The following is an 11,026-nucleotide window of genomic DNA, read 5'->3' as shown; positions in this document are numbered from 1 at the left end:
TTCCCTTTCATTCATCCATCTCTACAACTATACACTAATCCAACTCTCTTTTCACTCCGTACCAAAAATATCTGCCTTTATAATATTATTTCTAACAAAATTAATTTTGCTCATATGTTGATTTATCTTCTTTGTCCATAATCTCTATATTTTATTTGTCATTTTTCATATAATAATTTTAAGAATTATATGCTTGAAATTGAGGAAAGAATTCTCATGTGTTTTGGTGATATATAAAATTTTGACAGAGTTGGTGATTTTACGTGTACGACAGTAAACCGTGGGGTTGATTTAAAATGATTTGGTAATATAATGAGTGAGAAATTAGAGTAATCCAGCTCGTGCACAACGAAGCCTAGTTAAGGGGGCAATATGATTAAGTATTTTTAGAGTTTTGTTAAGACTATTAATAATTATATGATTACAATCTTTTTAGGTTATGAATAATAATCCGAAGCAGCTGTAAAACAACATCATTATGGCAGCTTTGCAATAATTAATGATGCATGTTTTGTTTGACTAATTAAGTGTTTAAGAAAAAAAAAGGTAAAATTAAGATGATGAGTTTCCACTCTTTAATTTGCTAATCTTTTTGACTAATCAAACTCATTTCCACCCTAACTTTTTTCTCTCTTTAATTTAATCTCTTTTCTCTCTCTCTCTCTCTCTTGGATCTATCTATTTCTCTTTCTGTCTCTCACATCAAATCCATGGCTTCCTTGTTCTTTTTTTTTTTTTTCCCATATTTTCCTTCTTTTTTTCTCCCTCTTAAGCACCTTTTTTTTTCTTTTTCTTTTTCTTTTTTCTATTTGAGATTCTTTGAATTTGGAAAAGCAAAGCATGTCAACAAAGTGAATCTTAACATAAATCCAAAAAAACAAAAGAAGAGAAAGGAAAGGAAGAAAGTTTCAAGAACTGTCTTCTATGACTATTTTTTTCGTTTTCTGTTCTAGGGTTGATATTGAAATGACATAGGATCCAAGAAAAATTAATTTTAATTCGAACTAATTTGATGTCTATTTTTATTTGGTATGATTTTCTTAATTAAAAAAAAATGTCAATGAGATGAAATTTTTATTTAATCTAAGTCATAGGTATACTTTTTGGGTATTCAATCTTAAACCTATAAAAAAGAAAACGAATCTAATTCATATTTAATTGTTTTGGATTATTATAGTCCGTTTGTTAATCGTTTGATTTTTTATTTTTGTTTTTTAAAATTAAGTATAGTTCATTCACATTTCTTACACTGATTTCTATCTTTGTTAAATACAATAGTTGAATTCTTAGTAAAATTTTAAAAATTAAAAAAAAAAAAACTTTTTGAAAGTTACTTTTTTTTAATTCTCGAAATTTAGCTTAGTTTTTTAAACTAGTGATGAAAAGTAAATTTTGGGGTTTTCTTAAATAATTTGCAAATATTTGATTTAAAAAACTATAATCAAAATAACTTGGTAAAACTTTGTGTGAGTGTATTATTAAAAAAACTTTTAATTTTAAGCTAAATTATGAAAATATTACTAAACTTTGTAATTTATTTCAAAGTATCTTTATTCCTTTAAAGATTGTAATATTATCATTGACCTTTCATATAAATGATTCAAAACTTCGTTTGTAATAGAAGTATGGTTAGAATGTTTGGACGAAAAGTCATCATTCTTTCAAACTTAAATTAAAATAATATCCTTGTCATCACCTCGATTAGTCCAATGTTTTAAAAGATTTATATTCCAAAAACAAATTTGAAGCATTATGAAATATTTCACTAATCTTGTAAAATTTGATGTTTTTTTTCTTAAAAAAAAGTAATATAGACAAAGTTGGAGGGTTTTTTGCTTTAATAATATAACCATAGTTTTTTAAGGTAAGAATAAATTTTATTCGTTCCAAAAATTGGCTAACATTTTCACCAACTTCTGAATCAATTTTACACAACTAAGAAAATAAAAAGTTGAGAAATGGCTCAATAGTTTATTGGTTTAGTAGCTAAGCTAGGTTTTGAATTTTGAATACCATAATATTTATTATTATTATTATTATTTTGTATTATATTGGCAAAGAGATAAAGCCATAGATAGCCATTGCTATCAGTTAAACCCTAAAGCCACCCAAAACTTTGTTTCAACTTGTCAATTTTCCTGGATTTGCGCCAACATTTTCTTGCCCACCAATCATATTTTTTAAAAAACAATAATTTCAACTCCATTCTTACACGTGTATACATCGCATTTAATAATAATAACAATAATCCTCTATTTTAATTATTATAATCTCAAATTTATTAAAGAAACAAAAAACACATCCACACCAAGACATGGATTAGCTTTTACTAAAAGGGATCTGCTCAATTAGCAAGTGGGATTTGAGCCAAAAGAGAAATAATAATAATAGTACTAAAAAAAACACTAAAATTTACACTAAATCAGACAGGCCCCTAACTAATTACCACTAAGAAGAAAGATCTTAAAATAATGACAGAAAGTGAGAGAGATGGGAATGTGTTGCATTCTCTCTTTGCCTTTTGAGAAAGCAAATTGTAATAAAGGAAGAGAAATTGCAATCCAAAGATTGAGCTGCACATTGGGGTCAAAACCAAAGCAAAAGCCCAGCCCTTTTCTTTACATTATTGGCCTAATATTTTGTACTTTGAAGAGAGTATTCATGAGAGATTGGCCTAATATTTTAATCATCCACTTTAAATTTCACTAACATCAAATCATTGAGAATTTAATCATTACTTCTACCCATCTTTTTTTTTTTTCTTTCATTACCACAAAAATCTTTCAATTTCCTTTTTTTTCTCCCTCTTGCTTTCATTGGCATATATAAGAGGAGCCAAAAGGTTCGGTTTGAAAAAAGATGGATTACAGACACAGAAATTGGGCCCCACTATTCCCATTTTTTAGTCCCCATTTTTCTCCCACTGACAACTTAGAAAGAAAAAAAAAAAAGGAAATAATAATAAAGGGATTGTAATCAAAATTCTATCTTCTCAAAACCCATCCCTTCTTTTCTTTTCTTTTTTTTTCCTTGTTTTCTTTTTTTTCTTGCCTCCTAGACATCATCATTCATATTTTTCTTGCTTTCTTTCTTTTCATTCACCTTCATGCAAAACCAAAATTTAAAAGAAACTAAATCCAAAAGTAATCAAGGGAAAGAAAAGGGGTTTTGTTTTTCTTAAGTGTCATTCCAAGTTGCAAAAACAGGCAAATGTGCCATGGAAATGGCTGCTGTTGGCCTCAGCTGCTGTGGGGATGGATACCACGCACCAACCCCAACCCCAACCCCACTCGTTGTACCGATTAGCTTCGACGCCATCAAGGGTGGGGGCTTTCCAAACGGCATTGACATATTCATCTTGTCGGGACTACCTTCTCTCGAGCTACTCAAACTCGTCACCAACGACGACGAATTTGAAAAATGAGTCACTTGTTTGCTCACACCATCTTCAATCCCATGAGTATTAGCATTCAATGACTCGATCCCAATTAAATCTTGCAATGCCATCGAAAACGAAGCATTTCGATAACCTCCCGGTACAGTCATGGACTTATTATGATGATGATCCAATGATTCAGCAACACAGTTCTGTTGTTGTTGATGGGATGGACTCTGATACAATGCCATCTTCCAATCATTAGCATTACCATTTGTGCCATTGTCGTCGGGATTGATTTCCATCCCAATCCCAATCCCCACATTGTTGTTTGCCACAACCGAGGAGTCATAAGGAACGACAGTCGTATCGTTGCTCGGTTCGACATCCTTGTTTCTTCTTGCAAGCTCGCCAGCCAGTAGAGTATTACTAGCCATGATTCTCTCTACATCATATCTGGAAATGTCAAAGTTGGTGACTGCATTTACACCGCGGAATTTGATTGCTGCAATGTCATAAGCCTCAGCCGCTTCCTCTTGCGTGCCTGACAAAATTTTTACATTTAATGACACACAACTTTTTCTTTTCAAAATCTTGCATTCATTCACAAGCATATACATACAAAGATTTTAGAATTTATAGACACTTCATGTTCCGACAACACATTAATTCCTAACATTTAATCACTCATAAAGTAATTTATAGCTCAAAAACATATCCCAAAAGAAAAAGAAAAAACTCACTAAATGTCCCAAGATAGAGATCTTTGTTTCCAGCAACTCTCCCAATCCTTGCTTGCCATCTTCCATGTTGGTGATGTCTGTTTAAGAAACAATTAATTACATTAACTAAAAGATTAAGCTTTGATTAAGAGGAAAAAAAACGATTATGTAGAGAGAGAAAGAAAGAACCTTGTGACTCCACGGAAAACTGAAGCGCCCCTTGAAAAGCCACTGCTTTTTCTGCAAAAAGGAAAAACCCAAAGGAATATACGATTACGAACAAAATCAGAAGCAGAGAGAGAAAATAAAGAAAAGTAAAAGGGGATGATGAGATGATGATGGTGATGATGAATAATAATAAAAAACCAAACTTGAAATTTTACCTTCTCAAGTGAGCAACATATTCTTGGCGGCTCATATTCTTCATTTCTTCAAGTTCAGTCTGATAATTTTCCAACTACCAAACAAGAAAACAGAATTAATCATATTTAAGTATTTATCTTCTTAATCACTAAGATGAAAAATTTTAAGGGTTTTTTTTTTTTCAAACAGATTTGAACCATACTGGAAAGTTTATATGGGTAGAGGGTCCCCAGTACTTGAGGGCAGCAAGATCGTAAGCTCTTGCAGCTTTTTCTTCCATATCATATCCCCCTTCAAATTTTAAATAATTAAGTTCATGTTTAGTGTAAGTTTAGCTATATAAAATAACATTTAAAATACACTGAACTTAAAAGAAAATAAAACGTACCAAGATACACTGTAATGATATAGTTGGATTGAAATGGCATTCCCATCAAGAATGGACCATGACATGAAACGTAAGAGAGTCAAACCAAAATGGAAGCCTTTGAAAAAAATTAAAAATTAAAAAATTTTCAAATGGGTTTTTTTATTATTATTACAAACCTTGTCTTCCTTTTCTGGTTTGCCCTTCTTTCTTGCAACTATTATCCCACAGATGAGCTTCATATCTCCCAGTCCATCTATGTCTATTAATATTTGGAAAAAAAACGATTAAAAAAACTTGAAATTCATTTATAAAGGGTTAAAAAGAAAACTAATAATGAAGTAATGAACCTGGTGACGCCACGATACTGGGAGGTTCTTTGGCCAAAAGTATCGATGGACTTGCGGTGAACGGGTTGTTTCTGGCAGAGTTTTCCGGGACCTCTTTTTTTAGTTTCCACGGCGGCGCCGTCGCCTCCAGTAGGGGAGATCTGGCCGGAAGCCGTAAATGAGCTTGATTGAGAACCTGGACTCATCGACAAACTCAACGACTGCAATTCCCCGCAGCTCATTCCTCCAATAGAAGCAGAGCCACCGCCACTACCGTCATTTACAAGAGCGCCGCCGCCGGCACCGCCAGTAATGTGCTGCTCCAGAGTATTATGGGTGGCGGAGTAGTGAGAACGAGAAACCCAGTTTCTAAGGCAAGGGATTTCGTCGTTCTCAGTGGGAAGAATATGGGGATCGCAAGTTCCAATTCCAATGGAAGATGGAACTAACCCAGAATAGTATTGATTGGAATTTTGAATTAAAATCTGTTGATTTTGTCTAATGGGTCTGTGGAGAAGGTCCAAAGAATGTTCCCTGTCGGATTCAGATTCAGCATTTTGATTGAAATAGCCTCCTCGACCCGCCATTGTTGCACCACCAAGAAAATCCTCAAGCTTCGGTGAAGAACTCGGTACCATCCCTTTCAGAACAAAAACCAACAGATTTCAGAAAACCCACGGACAAAAAAATAAAAAAAATTATTTAAGAAAAAAACAAAAAAGAAGAAGAAGAAGAATAATAACCTTCGGTTTGGGATCTTGAAAGGGCTTCCATAATACAGAGCGAGCCATCGGATTTGAGAGGCATTACAGAGAGGGAAGCGGCAGCAGAGTGATGGTGGAGAGAGGAATTATCAGGAATTCCATAAAAGATTTCAGTATTGCTGTTGTTGAAATGAGGAGACAAGTAGAAAGGATTTGAAGCAGAGTGAGAATGGTGTTGATTGTAAGGATGATGATCAGAAGAAGAAACCTCCATTTTCATATGAGGAGAAAGAGAGAATCCCAACCAACTATTATTGTTATTGTTATTATTATTACTATTATCATTCTCATTCATGGACTTCATCTTCTCTTCTTGTTCTATTTTCTTTCTTTTTCTAGCTGCAAGAACCGAAATTAATCATTGGGGACAAAACAAAACAACTAACTATTCATGATACAAACTACTTACAATTTTTTTTTTCTCCTACCCACCATTTTAATTAAATTTGTTCTCCAATATCTTTTTTATAAATGACAAATTTAAAAGAAGAATGAAGAAGAAGAAGAAGAAGAAGAAAGAGTGGAGTTGGGTAAAGAATAGAGAAGAAGAAGCAAAGGAGATGGTGTGTTTAAAACTTCAAAGAAAACAAAGAGAATGGAATATGAAGAAGGAAGGGGAAATGAGGAAATGTTGGGTAGCATCCCTGCACTCCATAGGGATCTGTGTATATTTTGAGAAAGACCACGTCTTTTACTTTTCCTTTCAACCCCACCCCCTTTCTTCTCTTTTAAACACCCAAAAAACTTGTTTTCTTAAAAAAAAAAAAAAAAAAATTGAAAAAAATATCTATTTAGTCCTCGAGTTTTGAATCGTAGATACAAATAATCAATACAAGTACCATGTTAGTCGAATTATACTTATATTGGCCATTTACTAAAAAATATTATTCAATGGTGTCCTTATTTCGTGATAAGAGTAATACCTGGTTGTTAGCTAAATTGTAGCTTCTCTTTTCTATTGCCTCAAATTTGGAAATGTTGCTGTAACTCAACTGTAATCAAATATTACTCTCATAATAATTGTATTGGATGTGAATTTTAAAAATTGTATATGTTACAACAAAAACAAGCTATAGAAGAAAAGAGCCAAACAATAATAAGTCACCACACCAACAAAAGTGTAACTCAACTAACATAGTGTTCGTACTATTAACCTTGAGGTCAGATGTTCGATTCCCCCACTTCACATATACTGAATATATTTACAAATATGGAGAATAATTGTTTAATTGTTTTGACGACTAACTTCATAGGACAACTCATTTAACTCACTTCTTTATGTACTACTAAGCCAATCTAAAAAAATCTAAGTATTTCATTAGTGTCTAAAATCAAGATATATTTAAAATGGTTAGTCATATTGTAGGGTTTGAGTGAGCTTTGTTGATTTTTCTAGCCTACTTTTTTTTTTTTTTTTGTCCTTTTTTCTTGTTAATATGATTAGGTTACCTTAACCACAAAACTCAGAATGTAATAATGAATATGATTATTATTATTATTATTATTATTATTATTATTATTATTATTATTATTATTAATAAGAGATAGATTAGAATAACAACAACAAAACACACAAAAACTGAGAATACAATTTGGATTAGATTTGAAGGGCAGAACATATCTGCCCACACCCCCCATCCAGTCTCTTCATACAGTACAACCACTCTGCAGCTCACACAGAAAAGGATCTTAATTAATTTATAAAATACTCATTAAATTCAATTTAAACAAATAAAGCCAAAATGGTAATCCCATTTTTCCTTACTGCCTGCCTGTGACTGTAACATGGTCACAGCCACATTTCCCACCGTTGGTTTATGGTTTCTTTTATATGTGTGTGGTGGTCACCAAGCCTGGCTGAGGCTGACTTTGTTATGCTGTCACCTGTGGAATATAAATGAAAAAGTAAAATTAATTTCTTTTTTTTTTCTTTATTTATTTATCTGGACTAAAAACATGGACTAAATAATACCCAACATGGAAAAAGATGTAATGTTTTCATCTATTGCCTTTTGACTATTTATTCAACCCAATGCACCAACCATTTTCGTCTTCTTTATTATAAAAATCTGGATAATATTTTCTTTCGCATTATTTAATTCAATTTTTTTACTGGTCCACAACCAAATAGTTGAGTTTATTCTAGGAGTGTAAGTCCAACTTTAACTACACCAATACAAGATAATTGAATCCACTCCGTCCATTAATTTCACATTATTTTTCTTTAGTCTGGTAACGAAATAAAAAGAAGAGACGTCATTTTGCCGACATGCATTGTCTAAATTTTCATAAACGTTAAAAATTGGAAAAAGAAAAATCTGAGAGGATAATTGATATTTAGATGTTTCATTTCCTAATTAGTAGAATTAACCAAAAGATGCATAAATACAGACAACAACGAAGAAGAAAGTTGATGTCTTTCCCAAAAAAAAAATGAATTTACTGAAATACTAATTAATTTTCAATCGAAATTATCCAAATGAGAGTTTTTCTCTTTGGAAAGGAATGAGAATTTTTCCTTTTTGGTCAGCCTATTGGACTAACTAAAAAAACTATTTGATTTTTATCTTCAATTGGATCTATGATCGAGTTGGGTAAATATAGAACACATTAACCTATCAATGAGCAATTATTCAAAAACTAGGCTATCACAGTATAATTGACAATTTTGTATTGTTGTAACTATGAGGAAAAACAATAAAAATACTTTGAATTTATCATTGAAGAATCATACGTTGAACTGATCAATTATTATATTGTAGAAGGATCATTACCTTGAGAATGTTTACTTTTTTTTTTCAGATCCACGAATGAGGATAACAAATGATAATAAGATCTACAACCATAAATTTTTTTGTAAAAAAAAAATAAAAATAAAAGTTTGTTTCTTTTTTTACGTGCAAACAAGATTACTTGAACTCGTCTGCCTGACTAGATAAACAAACAAAGAAACAAGTGTATGGGGAGAGATTTTAATACCAATGTGAAAATGCTTATAGGGATTTATTTCTTAACCCTAATTCGTAAATCTATCTTATTTTTTTAAAAAAAATAAATAAACTCTTGTATGTCATATTTTTTATCTAGGGAAAATAAGTACGTGAGTAAATTTTGTACTAAAATCTATACCAATGTAGTTAAAGAACATGTTATATTTGATTCAATCATAAAAAAAAAATAAAAAAAAAATAAACACATCATCCAAATTCATACCAACTAATTTAAACAAGAAAATTTTAAAATTTTAAAAACCACATAATTAATCCCATGACATAAACGATTCATATAAAACTAACAAATACACTATTTCCAAATAAAAAATTAGCGAAACAGAACTAAATAACAACAATTATTAATTATTGTTTTGTTGGATTTAGAATTTCACAGCTTGGAGATAAAATATATGGAATAAAAATAATTGACTAAAAGCATACACAAACGGGACAGTTGTTTCGAAATAAAACCCCCAATAATTGATTCTGTATATACCACCACTTTTCACTTTTTTTTTTTTTTTTTGGATAAAAGCGAATGCATTTACTTTAAATGGAATATTCAGAAATAAAATAGAATTTAAAAAAGCTGTTCGTTTCAGGTTCTAAGTTTGATAAATTCCAATCTTACATGGCATTAAAGAAAAGACGATTAAAAAAAAAAAGAAGAAGAAGAAAACGAAGGAAAGAGATTTTTGGTATTTGAGTCTGTAAAAGCCATTATTTTAGTGAAATGAGATAAAATAAAATAAATAAAAAAATGGAGCTGAAGAGAACAGAAACTCCCTTTGCTTTTTTGTAAGCATATTGGGTGTGGTAGTCAACACCTGTTTCTGAGACAAAAAGAGGAAAATGGGTCCTCCAACCATACTCCAAAGTTGAAATATTCCTAATATGATGAGGAAAATGGCCCCCAAAACAAACTCTCTTTTTTCCTCTATTCTTTTATTCCCTTCCCATATACTTTCCCTTTTCATTTAAATTTGCTTATTTGATAATTATTTTGTTTTTTTTTTTTTCCGTCGAGAGTCGTTTACGTAAGATTCAAAAGCTATAAGCGATCTAAACCCAAAAGAATAGAAAGGAAGAAAGGGTGGGTATACATAATACCAATCTGAAAATAATCTAGTTGCGCTTAGTCGACATCCCGTGGCCGACATTATTAGAATTGTACATAATCATAGACGATTATAAAAAAAACATGCATTTTAAATAGCCTCATTTGATGACTCCAAAGTGAAAAAGTAAGTAATCTCCAAATAAAAGTTATAACCTTACTTATGGAAAATTGTCAAAAATAGCACGTTGAAGTTTTCATCTTACAAAACTAGCACCATGTTTTTAAAAACTTGTTCGAATAATTTTTCTCGATCCATCTCGAGCGAAATCGAACACCGAGATATAGTCTAAAAATTAACTTTTTCTATCATATCAGTAGATGAAATACCGAGATTCTACTGATTTTTCCAAATATTATGTAATCTACCCAAATCTTATATATTTTTAAATTTTCTCTGAATTCGTTATCTTTACCAATTTCTTACGTAATTTTTCCAAATATCTTTACCAATTTCTTACTGATTTTTCCAAATATCTTTACCAACACAATATCATATTCAATTCTTATGTAATTTTTCAAAACTTTAGAACAATTTCTATTTCTATATTTATATGCGTTTCTAAATTTTCAAATGAATTTACCAATTAGATTTTTTTTTTGCCGATAGATGATTGCATTTTGATTTCTAAATTTTGAGAAATATTAAATTTTGCAAAAAAAAAAAAATTAGGTTAGATAGGAAAATATATAAAATATCAATGTTAATCTACCCAAGAATTCACGGATCTTAGTGTTAATATGCCCGAGATGTACTAAGAAAGGTTAGGGGCCAAAACAATCGATAAGTTAGAAAAAGTTAATTTTTTAGCTAAATCTCGGTGGTTGATCTCACCCGATATTGATCGAGAAAAACTATTTGAACGAATTTTAAAAAAAATGTACTACTTTTGTAAGATAAAAACTCCAACGTGCTATTTTTGACAATTTTTTCTTACTTCTTGTGTGCTTAGTTGAATTATACACCCGTTGTACTAACTTAGACATCAAGTTTG

General features: G+C 31.0%; 1 protein-coding gene across 1 annotated transcript; it reads right to left on the bottom strand.

Moving 5' to 3' along the window:
* Nucleotides 1-2,828: 2,828 nt before the first annotated feature.
* LOC120075017 (AP2-like ethylene-responsive transcription factor CRL5) lies at nucleotides 2,829-6,609 on the bottom strand. Its single transcript, XM_039028154.1, has 9 exons — nucleotides 5,901-6,609; nucleotides 5,179-5,797; nucleotides 5,008-5,090; nucleotides 4,850-4,858; nucleotides 4,664-4,752; nucleotides 4,482-4,555; nucleotides 4,288-4,338; nucleotides 4,120-4,196; nucleotides 2,829-3,920 (listed from the first exon to the last, which is right to left on the bottom strand). The coding sequence occupies exons 1-9, from the start codon at nucleotides 6,223-6,225 to the stop codon at nucleotides 3,178-3,180; spliced, it is 2,070 nt and encodes a 689-aa protein (XP_038884082.1). The 5' UTR covers nucleotides 6,226-6,609; the 3' UTR covers nucleotides 2,829-3,177.
* Between the last annotated feature and the right edge of the window lie 4,417 nt (nucleotides 6,610-11,026).

The sequence above is a fragment of the Benincasa hispida genome, chromosome 4 (assembly GCF_009727055.1).
Source record: "Benincasa hispida cultivar B227 chromosome 4, ASM972705v1, whole genome shotgun sequence".
Classification (NCBI taxonomy): domain Eukaryota; kingdom Viridiplantae; phylum Streptophyta; class Magnoliopsida; order Cucurbitales; family Cucurbitaceae; genus Benincasa; species Benincasa hispida.
This window is presented reverse-complemented; position numbering and strand designations above follow the sequence as displayed.